The sequence below is a fragment of the Chiloscyllium plagiosum genome, chromosome 31, assembly GCF_004010195.1.
Source record: "Chiloscyllium plagiosum isolate BGI_BamShark_2017 chromosome 31, ASM401019v2, whole genome shotgun sequence".
Lineage (NCBI taxonomy): Eukaryota > Metazoa > Chordata > Chondrichthyes > Orectolobiformes > Hemiscylliidae > Chiloscyllium > Chiloscyllium plagiosum.
The window spans coordinates 39,215,562-39,234,954 of record NC_057740.1 but is presented as its reverse complement, the minus strand read 5'-3'; the positions used below and the strand labels follow the sequence as shown (position 1 = coordinate 39,234,954).

Genomic DNA, 19,393 nt, shown 5'->3' with positions numbered 1-19,393 from the left:
CCCCCACGAGTGGCACTAGCAAATTTCCCTGCAAGGATATTGGTCCCCTTCCAATTCAGATGGATCATGTCCACTTACACAGGTCAGTTCTATCCCCGAAGAGATCCCAACTCTCCAAAAGTATGAATCCTTGCCCTCTACACCAGCTCTTTGGCCATGCAATTCACTGTTTCCATTTGCTATTCCTAATCTCACTAGCACGTGGCACTGGTAACAGTCCAGCTATTTCTACCCTTGAGGCCCTACTTTTTAAGCTGCTGCCTAGTTTCCGATATTATTTATGCACAGCCTCCTCCCTTTCCCTACTGATGTTGTTGGAACCAATGTGCATAATGATCTCCTGCTGGTCATTTTCCCCTTTCAGAATATTCTGCACCCTCTCCAAGACATCCTTGATCCTGGCACCAATGATGCAACACGCCATCCTGACGTCTCTCTATCAGCCACAGAAATGGCTCTCTTTAGTCCCTTCACCCAAATTGTGAAGAGTTGAGGCCCTAGCACTGACCACTCACGTCATTCTGCCAGGCTTTGGGAGGAAGGGAAATTGAGAAGAATTCCCCTCCCTTTTTTCAAAACAGTGTCACAGGATCTCTTACATACATGAGATGGGGAGGGGGAGGAGATCGGGCTTCAGTTTAGCAACTTGGTCGAAGGACAACACCTCCAACAGTGTAGCACACCTTCAGTCCTGCTCTGGTAGTGCTGGCACACTGCAATCCCTTAGTGAGTCTTCTACATTCTGACTCAGATGTGAGAACACTGGGGGGCCACAGCTAATGTTCAAATGCCACTGAGCAAGGTCTTTAATGGAACAATTAATTGACTCTCTTTGACTTCAATGGCACATGGAGAATGAAAATTAAACTAAAAGGAAATGCTGCTGGAAGACTGACTTTCATATACGACAATCACCAGTGTCTTTTGTTCCCTTTAGCATTTGATGTCAGTTTCAGACTGAGTGCTTTGTAAAGTTTATGCCAGTTTATCCTTATATTCTAATCCTGCAGAATAAACCACTTTGAATGATTGTGCAGTGCAAATTACTGATAGATTTTGCAAGATATTTAACCACAACAAAATGGAGGCTTTGGGGGTCTTGGAGCACACTGGTAGTGTCCCTCTGATGGAGAAGATCCAAGTTCATGCTCAGATTTCTGCCATAATGCATCAGAACATAGTGAGGGTGATAGAAGAAGAAGTATCACATGGTGAGTAGTTAGGGTATGGAAAGCACTGCCTGCAAATGTGGTGGAGGCACTTTAATTGAAACGTTCAGCAGGGGTTAGATGGTTATTTGGATAAAAAGGGTGTGCAGGGAAACGGGGAAGAGAGTAGGAGATTGGGCACTATGGATTAGAACTAGTATAAGCACGGTGGACTGAATGGCCTCCTCCTACACTGTAATAATTCTGTGAGCAGGCTGGTTAGAATAGCTGTGCCTGGGCTGTCATCGATCAGGATTGGAGGTTGATGTACAAAGAAAGGAAGTAAAGACCAAACCAATTAACTCTTCGTCCAATCATATTCAGTTAGTGCTAATAGTATTGTCACATATTCTCCTTTAGAGTCTCCAGTGAGTCACATCTGTCTTTCTCTCTGTCACTCTCTCTTTCTGTCTCTCTCTCTCTGTCTCTCTCTCTCTCTCCCCCTGTCTTCGTCCTGATCTGTTTCTCTTTATCTCGCCTGACTTACTTGCCTGGTACTCAATCATTCTTTGTGCGTGGACAGCAAGCAGAATGAATGTCTCGATTCAAGTGACCCTTCTTTAGAGCTGAGTTGGACTTGTGTTCTGAAGAACCGGTCACTAGACTTGAAACATTAACTCTGTTTCTGTCTCCACAGATGCTGCCTGGCCTGCTGGGTTTCTCCAACTATTTCTGTTTTTGCTTCATATTTTCAACACCCGCAGTTCCTTTGTTTTATTTTTGTTCTTTGTGTGCATCTGGGAGATTCTTCCAGGAGAAGGATGCACCACGGGAAGGACCGAAGGCTCATGATGTTTCCTCCGACATTTATAGTGGTTTGACTTTGCCCCTTCCGGTTGTCAGTTCCAGCTGTCCATTGCAGTGGCCAGATTCAATCAATAAGCACAATGACCTGGATCCAATATACCGACCACTGCAATGGACAGCTGGAACTGACAACCGGAAGCGGCAGAGACAAACCACTATAAATGCCAGAGGAAACATCACAGAAGCGCTTCACAGGAGGCTCCCAAGCACTGAGGATGTCACCTAGACAGGGGACGAAACATCTGCAACACAAATTCCCAGCTAAGCGAACAGAACCACAACAACGACAAGCACAACTACTGAGATTTATGTAGCTCCTTTAACGAAATGAACCATCCACCCCACAGTGCTTCACGGGAGTGTCATAAGACAAAGAATGACATCAAATGGTCCTCCTGCTATCGGAAAGGTCTTGTGAAACTTGAAAGGGTTCAGAAAGGATCTAGACTAGATTAGATTAGATTCCTGACAGCATGGAAACACATCGTTTGGCCCAAAGGTCAATACCAATCCTTTGTAGAGTAACCCACCCAGACCCATTTTCGTACATTTACCCCTGACTAATTTACAAGGATGTTGCCTGAGTTGGAGGATTTGAGCTATAGGGAGAGGCTGAATAGGTTGGGGTTGTGTACCCTAGAACATCGGAGGCTGAGGGGTGACCTTATAGAGATTTACAAAATCACAAGGGGCATTGATAGGGTAAATAACCAAAGTCTTTTTCCTGGTGTAGGAGAGCCCAGAACTGGAGGGCATAAGTTTAAAGTGAGAGGGGAAAGATATGAAAGGGACCTAAAGGGCAACGTTTTTCACACAGAGGGTGGTGCATGTATGGAATGAACTGCCAGAGGAAGTGATGGAGGTTGGTATAATTGCAACATTTAAAAGGCATCTGGATGGGTATATGAATAGGGCGTTTTTAGAAGGATATGGATCAAGTGCTGGCAAATGGGACTAGATTAATTTAGGATATCTGGTCAGCATGGACAAGTTGGACTGAAGGGTCATCCTATTGTACATCTCAATGACTTTACGACTCCATCAAGCTAGGTAAGGAGATAATCAGGTGACCAAAAACTTGTTCAAACATTTAGATTTTAAGGAGTGTCTTAAAGGCGGGAAGTAAGGTAGGAAGGGAATTCCAGAGCTTGGGGCCTGGGCAATTTGAGACACAAGCAACCCGATGGAGCAAGTGAAATTAGGGAAATACGGGTACTAAAGGCCTGTACTGAAGGTGACCTATTTATAGATAAAGCCCTGCTCAGATTACCCCTCACCTTGAAGTGCACAGGTTCAGCCCACACCCTGCTGAGAAAAGAACTTGGAAAATGCATTTACTTAGAGCTGATGGTATTGTCATATATTCTCCTTTAGAGCCACCAGTGAGTCAGTTCCAGTGCGTCTCTCTCTCTGTCTCCCCTGCCATTATCCAGTTCTCTCTCTCTTTGCCTCACTGATTCACCTGCCCTTCAAATTTACAAATCGAACGTAATCAAATAATCAAATATCTCTGCATTTGCCATTCAAGCCACAGAAAAGTGCAAACCTGGTTTCACCACAGTCTTTAAATCATTGGGAACAGCTGTGTTTAGTAATAGGCCTGAGGTGAGTGTGAGCAGCGATGAAGGATGGCTAATTAAGTCAGGTTTGCAGCTTTGAAACCACATGTCTGTGGGAAACGTAGAGACATGAGAGATTTAATGGGGCAAAAAGATACTTTCAGAGACACAAAGGCAGTGGGCATGAGGCACAAGGCCATGAAGGGCAAGTGCAAAGTTACCTTGCTGACTCAGGAGCTAGAATCAGTTGCTATAAGTGATGGTCGTCACCTGCAAATTGACTGGAAATGCAGCTAGACACCTTAATCGGAAGATGATAGGTGTAGGCATCCATTAAATTGCCCAGAGCAGGGGAATGGGATTAATTGGTTTGCAATACCTGGCACAGGCATTGAAAGCCAAGCAGCTTTTCCCGGGATAACATTCTATGATGTTGTTTGTTTGAATATGTCTTATAGTCACACAGATAATGTTGGCCAGTTTTAGATTTGGATTCCTGACTGCTGCACCTCGCCCTGTGAGAGTGACCAAATGAACTGTTCACCTTTACAACAACAGGATTTTGCAAGGCCCTGGTTAGACTACTTATTGAGTTCCGTGTTCAGTTTTGGTTACCACACCTTAAAAGGTGTGCAGCAAAGTTACCAGTTCTCCAAGGGTTAGGTTATGAGCATTCCTTTCATGGGATGAAGGCATCATTGACAAGATCAGCACTTGTTGACCATCTCTCAAGCCCAGCTTCCTTGGGCCCTTCAGATGGATAACATTGCATTTGTCTGGAGTTATGTTATCATAGAATCCCTACAATGTGGAAACAGGCCTTTCAGCCCACATTGACCCTCCAAAGGTCATTCCACCCAGACCCACCCCCTTACCCTATAACTCTGCATTTCCCGTGGTTCATCTACCTACCTTACACATCCCTGGACACTATGGGAAATTTAGCATTGCCAATCCATCTAACCTGTGCAGGCTTAGACTGTGGGAGGAAACCAGAGCACCCAGAGAGAATGTACAAACTCCACACAGACAGTTACCTGCGGGTGGAATTGAACCTGGGTCCCTCGTGCTGTGAGGCAGCAGTGCTAACCACTGAACCACCGTGCCACCCAGGTGCCACCAGGTAAGGATGGATGGATTTCCTTCTCCAATGACTGTTAGGGAACTAGATCTGCTTTTAAACAATGATTGTTCAGCAGTGAGAAACAATATTACATTTCAGATCTTTATTAATTGAATTTCTATCAGTTTCTGAGGTGGGATTGAAACTGTAGCTTCAGGTCATTAAACTGGATCTTTATCTTACTAGTCCCTCATCTTTACCAATAAATCCCCGAAATAAATTGTACAGCATGGAATTTCATACAATCGACTGGTATTCCCACAACTGTGGAAGGCAAAGGGGAGATTTGATTAAGATTTTAGGGTTTAGAATGGATTTGATCAGGCAGTAAGTGGTTGGGGGTGAGAGTGGGGTGTGAGGTGAGAAAGTCTAGGAAAAGGGAATAGAATAGAATCAGAATAGCCTTACCTGTCACATATACTTAATCAGTACAGTGAAAGGTTTATACGTCACCAATTACAGCGCTGATGTAGGTACAAAAATACCTCGGCACAGCTTCTTTAATTACAAGATCTTAGATCACAGAGAAATAAAATGTCCAGTATTACCGAAATAAACGTTCAGTTCAACAGACCGCGCTGGCACCAAGCTTCCAGTCCGCACCAGGCTTTTGCTTTACACTGTGTTGGAAAAATGCCTATGAGAGCTGGAAGGTCACCACACCATGCCAGGAGGCTCCTACGGGAGGAGGCAGCTGCGCCAGGGCTGGGAGGTTACCCTGCCAACACCAGGAGGCCCCTGTGGTCGGCTGGGTGATTACCCCACCAACGCCAAGAGACCCCCAGGACTGGCCGGGAGGTCGCCTCGCCAACGCCAGGAGGCCCCTGTAGGCGGCCAGTAGGTTGCCCTGCCAATGCCAGGAGCCCCCTATGGGTGGCTGGGAGTTGCCCTGCCGATGCCAGGAGGGTGGATACAACCTGTAAATCTGAGCCTCGTCAATCAGAAGAGATGTTATAAAACATTTCCTCACACAAAGGCTGTGGAACTCTGCCACCAAAAGCAGTAGATGTGAGCCCACTTAATTCTTTAAAATCTGAGATTAGTGGATTTTTGCTCGACATGGGTATTAAAGGAATTGGATGCATGTGATTATATGGAGATAAGGTATAGCTATAAGATAGTAAGGTAATGGCAAGCTATGATCTCATTAACTGTGACAGAACAGGCCTGAGGTGCTGTATAGCACCTTCTGTTCATATATTCCCATCAAGTTCGTAATATCTAATTTTCTGACTCTGGTGTTTCCCAGTGATTTCCATATCTCAGCACTGCTGTCTGTTTTCCCATTTAATGCTCATCTCATCTTCACATGAGAATGGTTTTTGTGTGAAGTTACAAGTTTACGGAAGCATTGCAAACTCTGTTCTATTTTCAGACATTGCTTCATCGAATGCCACCGAGCTTCACTTGTGTGTTTGTTGTTTCCTTTTTATTTCTACACCCCGCATTCTGCCTCTCGCTGGGGTTAAAAGCTTCATGTGGGCAATTGATACAAAGGACTTTATCCAACCAGCTGATTGTCAAGATTTAAATGGAAAATCAATTCATTTGGAGTGTGGAAATTATTACCAAATGGATTTGATTTAACCAAAGGGCTTGTGAGGTCCTTTCAGAGGGAAATTCAATGTGGTGTTGTAATACAGTTAGATATAACCCAGCAGAACTTTCCTCCATAAAGTATATTGTCTTTCTATGTGGTAGGGATTCTGGATTTGCAGAGTTTGCAGTGTAGTTTGTTTTATTCACTTGTGGATTACAGGCATTGCTAGCTGGTCAGCATTTATTGCCTGTCCCCAGCTGCCCTTGAATTGAGTCCCTTGCTAAACCATTTCAGACGGCTGTTGAGAATCAACCACATTTCTGTGGATCTGGAGTCACATGTAGGCCAGACCAGTTCTGAAGGACATTAGTGAGCAAGGTGGGTTTTTAATGATAATGTTTCATGGTTATCATTAGATTCTTAAGTCCAGATTTTTTTTTGTGTGGAATTCAAATTCCACCAACTGCTGCAGTGGGATTTGAACCCAGGCTTCTGAGTTGCTGAGTTTCTGGATTAACAGTCTACACCAGCCCAAGGCCTCCCCACATTTTGTAGATGGTATACAATTCTGCCATTACGTGTTGGTGATGAGGGAGTGAATGTTGAAACTGATGATGGGGTGCCAATCGTCACTGATGCATCGTGGCAACAGTGTGTACAATTTACAAGGTAACAGCATGTACCAACTACTGGATGAATTGTAATAGGCTCCTTAGACAGCATCTTCCAAACCAGCAATGTCTACCATGAAGGACAGCAGATAGATGGGAACACCACCACCTACCAGTTTCCATCCAAGCCACTTGAAAAATGCTGCTCCTTCAAGTGTTGTTGGGCTATATTCTGAGGGTTAGGTTAGTGCTTGCAAAATTTTGATCTACTAACGATGAAGAAATTATCAATGCACCTCTAAGTTTTGAAGTGGTCAGTTTGGAGGGAAACCTGGAGGTGATGGTGCTCCCACTGCCTAGGATCTTCAAGGAGAGGTGATCTCATTGAAACATTCAGGTCTCTGACAGGGCTTGACCAGGTAGACACTGAGAGGTTGTTTCTCACTGGCTGGGGACTCAAGAACATGGGGACATGGGTTCAGGGTAAGGGGTCAGTCATTTCGGGGAGATGAGGAGAAATCTCTTCACTCGAAGAGTTGTAAATCTTCACAACTCCACCCTGGGAGAGTTGTGGATGCTGAGTCAATATTTAAGGCTGGTGTAAACAGACTTTTTTCTCTTCCATGAATTGGGGGATATGGGGAGAGAATTGGAAGAGAGAGCAAATGAGACAAGAAGGCATAGGAGGTTTAGGCCAGTTAAAGCACAAGGGATGGAAATGTGTTGCTGGAAAAGCGCAGCAGGTCAGGCAGCATCTAGGGAACAGGAGAATCGACGTTTCGGGCATAAGCCCTTCTTCAGGGCACAAGGGAGTTTGGCAAGATTGAAAGATATATATTTTAATGCATTTGAGTCTGACAACCAGGCAGATGAGTTGAGAGCACAAATTAAAACATGGGAATATGATGTCATTGCTGTCACTGACAAAGGGTTGGTGGGGGGTGGGGAGGCAGGATTGACAACTCAAAATTCCAGGATTCTGGGCCTTAAGCTGAGACAGGGAAGGAGGTAAAATGGTGTTGCAATATTGATCAGGAATCAATTACAGCAATAAGGAGGAATAACATCTTAGAAAGCTCCTCAACTGATGCCACATGGGTAGAACTTAAAAACTAAAAGGAGCAGCTAAGTGGCTGGGCATGTTCTTTAGACATTCAAACAGTTTGAGAGAAATAGGAGAGCAGACATGAAGATAAATTTCAGAGCAGTGAAAAAGTAATATGGTGGTGATCGTCGAGGATTTCATCTTCCCAATATTAACTGGGACTGTCATAGTAAGAAAGGTTTAGAGGGAACAGAATTCTTAAAATACATCCAGGACAGCTGTTTAAGTGAGGACACAGACGGCCCTACAAGACAAGGGGCAATTCTGGACTTAATTTGAGTTAGCGAAGCTGGGTTGAAATATCTGTGGGGGAATATTTTGCAGACAATGATCATAACTCTATTAGATTCGAGATTGGACGAGGGCAAGGATGGGTCTGCAATCAAAGTTCTAAACTGGGCAAAGGCTGATTTTAATATGATTGGGTACAATTTGGCCAGAGTCTACTGGAAGCAGATACTTGCAGGCAAATCTATGCCAAGAAAGATAAAGGGTGGGAGCAACACGTCCAACGAACCTTGGATATCAAGATATACATGGGATTTGATAAAGAAATAAAGGGAAGCCTATGGCAGATATCAAAGACTCAAAGAGCAGAAGCCCTGGAGGAACTTTGAATATATTAGACAGAACTTAAAACGGAAATTAGGAGATCATAAAAGATAGCATGAAAATAACATGGAAGAATAATGGGCAGGTAAAATAGAGGATAAACCCAAGTTATTTTACAATTATATTAAAGGTAAAATGACAGCTAAAGAAAGAGTAGAGCCCATTAAGGAAACAGTGGTAATTTGTGAGTGAACTTGGTGGAAGTAGCTGAATGAATACTTTGCATCAGTGTTCATTAGTGAGAGGACAATGTGGCAATAGAAATAAGGGAGAAGGTCTGTAACGTTAGAAATTAGCATAGACAGCGAGGAGGCTGTGAGTGTCCTGGAATGCTGCGAAGTTAAGCTCCAGGGATGGATGGAACATCACAGGCTGTTAATGGGAGGAAATAGTGGGGTCACTGGCAATAAGTTTCAATTATCTCTGGCCACAGGAGAGATGCCATGGACAGGAGGAAAGACAGCCAATGTGGTACCATTATTCAGGAAGGGAGCAAGGGATAAACCAGGTGCCCATGGACTAGTCAGTCTAACCTCAGTGATCTATATCCCGTGCCAGTACTTCTCTTAAATCTGCGAACTAAAACTATACGCAGTGCTCCAAATGCAGCCTCATCAAGACTCTGTAAAGTTGCAATAAGACTTACCTATTTTTAAAGTCTGAACACTTTGCAAAAAAAGGGCAAAATGCCATTTACCTTCTAATTACTTGCTGCACCTGCATGCCAACTTTTTGTTGGGAAGTGGAACAGGATTGATGGGCTGTGTGGTCTATTCTTTTTCCTATTTCTCATGCTCTTATGTAACAGATGCCATGGATTTATGATCTTGAGCAAACAAACAATAGACTCCATTTTGGGGCCAGGTTTAGAGTTAACCACACCAGTGTGGGAATGACCAAGAATGGGTAAAGACAACAGGTTTCCATCCCAAAAGACCATCAGTGAAGTAGTAGGGTTTTCTTTGACAAGCCAACGAATCAGAGCTGAATTTGCATGCTTCCTTCTGTTAGTGATATTATAAAAGTCATGAAGATGGGTCTAATGGGATAATTGATTCCTGATGGATGTTGTTATCAGTGTGAATCAATGTCTTCAAGTGAGGAGTGGAAGAGATTGCTGAAAAGGTGCTTTCAAAATTGGCATTAGGGTTGTTTTTAAGACAGACATTTGCAATTTTGATTCACTGTACTGAAGACTCGATTTGACTTGTATTAACGTCACTGACAACGACAACAGTGGGGGGGGGGGGAGTTGAATGGAGTTATCGAGGACCCCATTTTAGCTCAGAAAAAATACTTACATTTATATTGCACCTCCCATGACCACTGGGCATCGAACAGTGTTGAAGGTGTTTGTAAACTGCAGTCCCTGTTGCATTATGGGAAATGCAGCAATCAATTTGTATTTAGCAAGATCCGACAGGTGTAATAATCTATTTTTGCGATGTTGATTGAAGAATAAGAGAGCAGACAGAGCCTCTGTTTACCCTAAGAACGACTGGGGGGTGTCAGGGTAGATTAAGGCAATAAAACTGAAAAGTGTGAATACTTCCTTCTGGAATTGTGTCTCCCAATGTTAAGTTGCTTTTTTGATCTGATGCTGGGTCAACTGACCCAAGCTGACATTTGGGGAGGAGTCAGTCCAGGTCTCATCTCATAGTTAGGATCCAATCTAGTTGTAATCCAGAGCGACACTTGTTATGGAAACTGTGCCTCCCCCTTAATCCAGGTCTCACCCATAAGAGGAAGGACTTTGTGTCAGAAGGGTTTAAGTAGTCTCTGTGGGTTAGGAAGAGCGAGGTGTTTCTACAAGCCTCACAGGAAGTTCTTTAATTATGTCTTCTGGAACCCTATTCCCTTAACTAATGCCAGATCCCCGAAAGTCTTCTGCTCCCAACCGCTATCACAGGGGTGAACAGAGTCACCAGATCCGATGTGACCTCTCACCACTCACACTGTCCACTCCCAGTGCCAATTAGATGGGCAGCTGCCAAGCCAGGCTCAGCTGGAACTGACCAAAATGTAAGGAGCTGTAGCCTGACTGATGGGGTTCAGTGATAGGGTTCAGGTTTCCTTAATTCCTTCTCTCTTTGTAAACTGCTTCTGGAACCCTGGTGATTCTCCCCTAACCTCTCCCTCACTTATAAAATCAGGGCAGGGATTCCAGAGTCATGAGCCATCACTACTGAAGCTGTAGAAGCTACAATATTAACTTTTATTTTTTGAATTCCTAACCAGCTGGTGATGTACAGCCATCCACAAAGCAAAGGGTGAATCTTGAAGGAGCTTCTCCATTTGAAAATTCAGAGCGACTGATCCCACAACTGTCCGCGGCACAGGGAGGGGACGAAAGTTCAAACACAGTGACGCCTATTTCAGGCAAGCTGTCCTTCAAAGAATGGCCCTTACTCTCTGGGACTGAACTCACTGAGCTGTCAAAGCAAGTGGAGGAACCACCATCCCATAATCTCACTGTCACACAGCAGACAGTGCAGGAACATCTGGAGCGACACACCCCAACAGCTGATTCAGAGCAGCCCCATTTCTCTGGAAAAGACTCTTCACTCTCCATTCACCCAGAGGAACACAACTTAAGCCCAACTGCCTCCAGCAATTTAGCCCCAGTCAACAGCAGGAACTCTTCTGGTAATCTGCTTGATGTGTTAAATGAGCTGGACATTTCTGAAGGAAGTGGACTGGACTATAGTGGTGACCACTTTGATAACTCAACCAGGGGAATGACCTTGGCTAGTTATGCAAGCCCAACCGTGACAGCTGAGGGGCCAAAGGAGGAAGTATCTCACAATTCCAGTGACCTGATTCAAGCAAGCCCAGCTCTCGTAGCACTTGACGTTGTGACCAGTGCATTTAATCCAGAAGAGAAAGCCAATGCAACACAAGGTCAAACATCTGAAAGAGAGCCAACACAACAGCCAGAGTCCACTACTCTCAACAGAGCGTCTCCTGGCATTTCAACGCCTTCAGCTTCCTCAGATTCAGATGGATTCAATCTGCAAGCTGTTACTGTGAGTTTATTGGCTAAAGAGATGAAATCGGACATTGTTGTTATTGGTGAATCCAATGAGTTGCCTCCACCAGGGCCAGAGCCTATGTCCAAAAATGAGCTTGACACTGACTGGGAGTTCTTAGGGAAACAATTCTTGAAAAGCAAGGCAACTGAAGTTATGACTATTGAACTTTCCAACCAGCAACTTGATAATCTACCCATCATCGAACCTGAAACAACTGAGAGCATTATTAAAGACACAACTGTAGTTACAGAGCGAGTCTTAACCAGTGCATCACAAGCGTCGTTGTATATTCCAACTCCTTCTCACATTGTGACTGATCCAAAGGCATGGCTGCAAGTTGTCACAGGTAAGTACATTCTCAATCATACAGTTGTTACTTGTTCTACTTGAACCCTCAGTATTAGACAACTCTGGCCAAGAATGAATAGAATAAGGGATGTTGGTACTTAGTGTGCCTTTCATAACAATTTAGGCAATATTGAATCATTAATATGCATGAATATTGGAAATAGCTTGAGGTACAATTATTGCATGTGTACATTGCCTTCAAATGAATTTAGCTTTAAGGTTACTGTGTGCTGTGTGTAAACAATATTGTGACTCTGCCCGCCAGTTACTCTATTGAGGGTTTACAAGGCCTGCACACAGAAGTCAGTTAATCTGCCCTAATGATTGCTTCATAACTTGTGATGGGATTTACTGTTTTAATTAAACTAACCTACTGAGTTAATCAATCCAAGGCAATTGACTGAGTAGACCCTTACCATTAAGATAGCACAGTTTACACTTTGGGCAGCATAGGGCATTTATGGTGCAGTGGTAGTGCCTCTGTCTCTGGATCAGAAGGTTTAGGTTCAAGTCCCACCTCCTCTAGAGGTGTATCTCTGAGCATGTTGATTAAGAATACCTGCACTGTGGATGGGATTGGCAATCTAGGTGCAGTTGAAATTGTACAAGCTTTTCCAGAATAAGTTAAGCTTCAAGTTTCTCCCAACTTATTTTTATAACCATGACATCAAACCTGATGTGACTCTGCAATCAATCATAACTTTTGCTGTTGCATTGAAATATTTCCTGATATATTTAAGAGCACAGTTGTTTCTTCCATGTAATTGAAAATGAGTTTACTGCAAAAAATGAATGATTTTGCTAAATTGCTAGTCTCTCACCTGTGGGTAACCTGATTTAAAATTAGTAGCATTCAAAGGAGTGATTCAGAACATTTATTAGAATCTTGCTGAAAAGACAGGCATTTTCTAACATTTTTCCACTTGCACTAATCAGGACAAAAGCAAGAATACCAGGATTCAAACAATGATCATAATTTATACCACAGAGGACAAGGATGCTGATTCGTCGGCAAGTTGACTCTGAGTGGCCAAACTGTTGTTATGGTGAAGTTTGAATTACCCAGGAGTCTGGGGAGTCTCTATTTCCCTGACATTTTCAACATATGATGTGGAGATGCAAGTGTTGGACTGGGCTGGACAAGGTCAAAGATCAAATGACACCAGATTATAGTCCACCAGGTTTATTTGATATGAAACCTATTGGACTGTAACCTGGTGTCATTTGATTTTTGACCTTGTCCACCGCTATATCAAATAAACCTGTTGGACTGTCGTCTGGAGTTGTTCCATTTTCAATATAGCACACCTTGGCCAATCAGAGTTGACTTTCCAAACAGTCAACAGGGAAATCCTGGGTTTCTCAAGAGGAAAGGCTTAGTCTGTACTTATTGGAATTCGGAAGAATGACAGGCGATCTCATTGAAACACATAAAATTCAAAGGGGACTTGATGGAGGAGATGTTGTAAGATTGTTTCCCCTTATAGGGAATTGAAAATTAGGGAGTACAATTTAAAAATGATGAATCTCTCATCTAAGATAGAGGTAACAAGGAATACCTTTGAAATTTGAGGCTGAGTTAGGCAGGTTTTGGATCTATAGGGAAATCCAGGGTTATGGGGGTTGAGTACAGGCAGTTAGTAGAGTTAAGATCACCATCAGATTATCAAAGATCTTATTTAATGGTGAGGTAGGTGGGCTGAATCACCTACTCCCATCTCTAAAATTGTAATGGGTATTACAAAGGGATATAGATAGACCTGGTGATAGGGCAAAACTGTGTCAGATGGAGTTCAAAGTAAGCAAATATGAAGTTGCCCATTTTGGACTGGATATGGATTGATCAGGGATTTTCCAGTTAAACACCAGTGAATAATCAAAAAAGTCTTCATGTCCGTAAGGCTTCAAAATATCATGAATTGGTGCAGAAAGTAATCAAGAATGCTAACGGAATGCTAACCCTTATATCTGGAGGATTGGAGTACAAGGATCAGAAGTTATGCTGCAGTTACACAAAACCCTGGTTGGTCTAAACGGAGAGTCTGTGAGCAGATCTGGGCACCACTCCTTAGGAAGGACATATTAACTTCAGAGGGAGTGCAACGTAGGTTAACATGAATGTCAGCTGGACTTCAGGAGTTATGTTATGAGGAGAGATTATACTCAGAGAGTAGTAAGGGTATGGAATGCTTTGCCTGCAACGGTAGTAGATTTGCCAAGTTTAAGTGCATTTAAGTCGTCATTGGACAGGCATATGGACGTAAATGGAACAGTGTAGGTGGGATGGGCTTCAGATTAGTACGACAGGGCGGCGCAACATTGAGGGCCGAAGGGCCTGTACTGCGCTGTAATGTTCTATGTTCTATGTTAAATTAAGTCTGGTTTTAACTCGAATTTAAAAGGTTAAGGAGTGATCTGATCAAAGCATTCAAGATATTAACAGAAAAAAAAACACATGAATAGATTGAGATAAACTATTTCCACTGGTTGGACATTTTAGAACTAGGGGCATAGTCTGAGATTTAAGGCCAGACTGTTCAGGAGAGATGTTAGGAAGCTCTTCAACACACAAAGGCTGGTAGATGTTTGGAACCCTCTCCCACAAATGGCAGTGGGTGCTGGATCAGTTGTTAGTTTTTAATCTGAGACAGATACATTTTTGTGGTTATGAGCCGAAGGCAGTTAGATTGAGTTAGGCCACAGGTCAGCCATGATATCATTATATGATGGAACAGGCTTGAGGGGGTGATTGGCGGACTCCTGTTCCTGTGTTCCTTTCTGTTTCTATCTGTATCCGACACACACTAGACAATATTATTATGCTGAAACTTGAACAACAATCTGCAGTTACATAGAACCTTTCATGCAACAAAATGTCCCAAGGTCCCAACAAAGTTTGACTTTGAGACAGTGAAGCTCATATGAGGTGAGTTTCTCCAGTGTATTGATCAATATTTACTTACCAACATGATCAATCAGCCTTTAATGTCATTGGCGTGTGAGAGAGCTTGCTGTGTGCTAAGTGGTTGCCTGTTTCCTACATTGTGACAACTGCAGTGCTGCTGGTGAGTTACACTTCCCTCAGGGAATCTGAGTTGCTGCGTATTCATTCACCTGCATCAATAGTGATACTAACTCCAACATACTTTCTCAAACACACACTGATCAGCAATCTCTCCCACTCTTACTTCCTGCCTTTGGTGTCCAATGGAAGGTGATTCTCAAACTGTTTGGCCAACCCACCATCCTCCCCAGGGGCTTCAGGTTCTGTAGTTGGACTCAAACCCAGGGCTTCTGGTTCAGAGCAGGGGCAGCACTCACTACAACACAAGAGTCTCTCCTGGAAGCTGATGTGACCTCCTTGATTTTTAAGGATCTGTAAATCTTTGTGGGGAACATCATTGAGAGAAGCAGTCTCTGATTTCCCTACCTCCATTGGCGGTTCCCATCTCTCACAATGTCAGTGCTAGAGGGTCTCCTACTGGTAATCATGGAAGCTCTACAATGCAGAAATATGCATCGAATATGCACTGACCCTTCGAAAAGCATCATGCCCAGACCTAGCCCCTGACCCCCTCCCTTGTAATCCTGCAATCACCATGGCCAATGCACCTAACCTGCACATCCCTGGACACTACTGGGCAAATTAGCATGGCCAATCTAGCAACCTGCATATAGAATCATAGAGGTTTACAGTATGGAAACTGGCCCTTCAGCCCAACTTGTCCATGCCACCCAGATTTTACATTAAACTAATCCCATTGCCTGTGTTTGGTCCATATCCCTCCATACCTATCCAATCCATATACCTGTCTAAATGTCTCTTCAATGGTGAAATTGTATTCACCTCTGACAGCCTTCTCCAGACACTCACCATTCTCTGTGTGAAAAAATTGCCCCTCTGCACCCTTTTGTATCTTTCCCCTCTCACCTTAAACCTATGCCCTCTAGTTTTAGACTCCCCTCTCATGGGTAAAAGCCTTTGGATTGTGGGAGAAAACCAGACCACCTGGAAGAAACCCACACAGACACGGAGAGATTGTGCAAACTCCACGTAATCACCCAAGGTTGGAATCAGACAGGGGTCTCTTGCGCTGTGATACTGTGATAGTGCTGACCACTGAGCCACTATGCTGCCCAATCTTGGGAGACCATCCACCATTCTTAATTGGACAGGGGTCCCAGAGGCACCTTCTTATAAAGCAGCCCTCTGTTCCTCGATGAAGCAGACCAACATTCCTTCCCAGAATGGGATCAGCACCCAGGAACAGGCTTTGAATCCCCTTGAGTTCAATTACACGTTGGCATTTTCTGATCCTTTAAGACATGTTGCAGCGGTCTATCGGCCTCCTTTACTCTAATCCAATAGTCACCCATTGGTACATCTATCATTGCAGTCGCAGAGTGTGTTGCTGGAAAAGCACAGCATGTCAGGCAGCATCCGAGGAGCAGGAGAATCGATATTTCAAGCATAAGCCCTTCATCAGGAATGAGGCTTGTGGCCCAAGGGGGCTGAGAGATAAATGGGAAGAGGGGTGGGGCTGGGGGAAGGTAGCTGGGAATGCGATAGGTCGATGAAGGTGGGGTTGAAGGTAATAGATCAGAGAGGAGGGTGGAGCATCTATTATTGTATTTAATCAACCTTTTACAGAAGGTAGCAATGGCTTAAAGTATCTCTTCAATCACAAGTACGTTCCTGAGATCATCAACATGTCTGAAAAGAGAGGCCTACACAAATATTTACATTTTAAAATTACTCATTTCTAAAAATATTCGAGTCATGACTCCTCTGAATTCTACTCAGATTGCTGTGTTGTCAGAGTTTGAATTTTTTTCCAATGTAAGCCTGCAAATGAATAATAAAAAAAACAATTATTGTCAAATTGATCCACCAAAGGCTTACGGATGACACAGATGCTTTTTCATGAGTGTCAGAGGATCCTCTCCGGGACTGAGCTTGCATCCTGGAGGGAGGAAATAGAAACGGGGTTTATTTAATGGTTAGAGCCCTGCCTGGGTAGTGGGGAATACTGATTAAAGTAAAGGATTTTGACCATAATGGTCCCTGTCTTTGCATGAAAGCAGGTTCCTTGCTGAATGCTCTGGGAGTGGGAGAACCCATCAGAGGTCCAATCAGCAGGTGGCATAGTGCCTAGCACTGCTGCATCACAGCGCCAGGGATCTGGGATCGATTCCATTTTTGGGAAACTGTGTGGAGTTTGCACATTCTCCCAATGTCTGTGTGGGCTTTCTCTGGGTGCTTAGTTTTTGTCCCACAGTCCAAAGGTGTGCAGGTTAGGTGGATTGGCCGTGCCAAGCTGCCCATAATATCCAGGCTAAGTGGATTGGCCAAAGGGAAGGCAGGGTTACAGGGTAGGGGAGTGGGTCTGGGTATTGATGAGGGGGCAGTGTGGAGTCGATGGGCTGAATGGCCTGCTTCCACACTGTAGCGATTTTATGAGGTCGTCAAGCTCCAGGTGGTCAGTCAACTGCAGTACAGGACATCGAACAGAGAAGGTGTTGCAACAAGAATCTGCTCTCTTGGCCATTAAAAAAAATTCTGATAAAGGGAGAAATGGGAAAAGCAGCCAGGCCACCGTTTTGGGAATTGGGAAGGATAAAGGAATGCCTGGGCAGGCAAGTCTGGAAATGCTGCCCTCTGGCACTGAGTGCCCACTTGCAGAATGCCCTCCTGCTGAGCTGGGAAGCTAGAGATTGACCGGCAAAACACTGGTTGGTCATAGAGTCATAGAGATGTACAACACAGAAAAAGGCCCTTCAGCCCATCATGTTTGTGCCATGCAAAAACAGCCAGCTAATTATTCTAATCCCATCTTTTTATATAGAGTTACAGAATCATACAGGATAGTAACAGACCCTTCGGCCCATCTTGTCCGTGCTGACAAGGTTTTCTAAACTGAACTAGCCCCACTTACGAGCCTTTGGCCCATATTCCTCTTAAACCCTTCCTATTCATATACCCATTCAAATGCCTTTTAAATGTTGTAATTGTACCCACCTCTACCACTTCCTGTGGCAGCTTGCTCCATACACACACCAACCTCTGTTGTCCCTCAGATCCCTTTTGAATCTTTTCCTTCTCATCTTAAACCTACACCCTCCAGTTATGGACCTGCCCACTCCCTACTTACCCTATCGATGCCCCTCATGATTTTATAAACTTCTTTAAGGCTACCTCTCAGCCTCCTATGCTCCGGGGAAAACAGCCCCAGCCTATTCAGCCTCACCTTATAACTCAAAGCCTCCAGTCTCAGTGACATCCTGGTAAATCTTTTCTGCACCCTCTCCAATTTAATAACACGTTTCCTGTAGAAACAAGTCCTAAAAGTACCATTAATTAGGCCCTGAATGAATCTGATTCCTTCTGTACCTTGCTGGGCCTGAAAATGCTCCCCCCCCCACCTCCCCACATCACAGTGGCCATTGCCAGGTACAGTGGCTGCAATTAAACACGCTGCCTTGCATGGCACATTTGGCAACCACTTACCCCCCTACCACCACTTCTACCACCATCTGTTCCTGTCAAGGGAGACATGGAGGTATGTGGCTGCAAAAGTTCAGCTCTTGATCCCAGTTTGCTGATCCTTCTCTGCCCAGTGAGTAGGTCACATGGCCATCAGCTGGCCAAAGGACTAGCTTTGGCCATGAGACATGTTCTACTGTAACTGATGGCTTTAGCTGCTCCTGTACTACAGTTTTCAGAAGGAGAGATGCAGAGAACTGGAAAGAGAACAGCCATAAGCCGTGGTTAATTTTCTTACGTGTCTATTATTCTCTGAACTTTATATCTAATCATCACATCTCATGAACCAAAGCCAGCCAACATCGCCTCCTGATTGAAACCCCTCACCGAATGATTTTCCACAATAAAGTGAAGTCAATCATGACACGAAGCAGGAGAATTCACAGTAAATCACATGTAATGGGATCATGGTTCAAATCTGTAAATGTAGTTAAAAACCCAGTAAGGGAGCAGCATGATAAATGGCACAGCTATAATCCTGAATTTACAGAAAGGAAATGAGACAATGCCAGTCATAAATCTGCCTATGTCCTTTCCACAACCTATATCTTGAACAGAAGATTCCCAGTTGTCAAACACTTTTAAGTCCTTCATGTTTAACAAATTAAGACGTTATCATTGAAAGAGAAATGGTCTAATCTTCAAATATGAAATCAAACGACTCAATTTCCTCAATAATTAATTGTCCATTGGGCTTTGTAGAGAAAGAGATTTAATGGGCTTAACTGACACACAGGGTAAATGACATCCTCACTTCATGGAACTTATTCAACTCCTGTTTTCTGGATGAGCTTTTGACTCCAGCATTTGAAAATTCCTCAAAAGAACTAGAAACCAAATGCATGGGGAGGTAAGGGTTCCGTCCAGTGTCCATGGGAAGCCATATACCTTTCGAATGTTCACT

General features: G+C 43.8%; 1 protein-coding gene across 2 annotated transcripts in view; it reads left to right on the top strand.

Annotated features, from left to right (window-relative positions):
• The window catches only part of LOC122565446 (neurocan core protein-like), a 251,842-nt gene that overhangs the window by 124,096 nt on the left and 108,353 nt on the right, over positions 1–19,393 (top strand). For both annotated transcript variants that reach the window (XM_043721435.1, XM_043721436.1), the window contains exon 7: positions 10,804–11,943. In XM_043721435.1, coding sequence (XP_043577370.1) covers positions 10,804–11,943 — 1,140 coding nt within the window. The remainder of the gene's footprint in view (positions 1–10,803; positions 11,944–19,393) is intronic.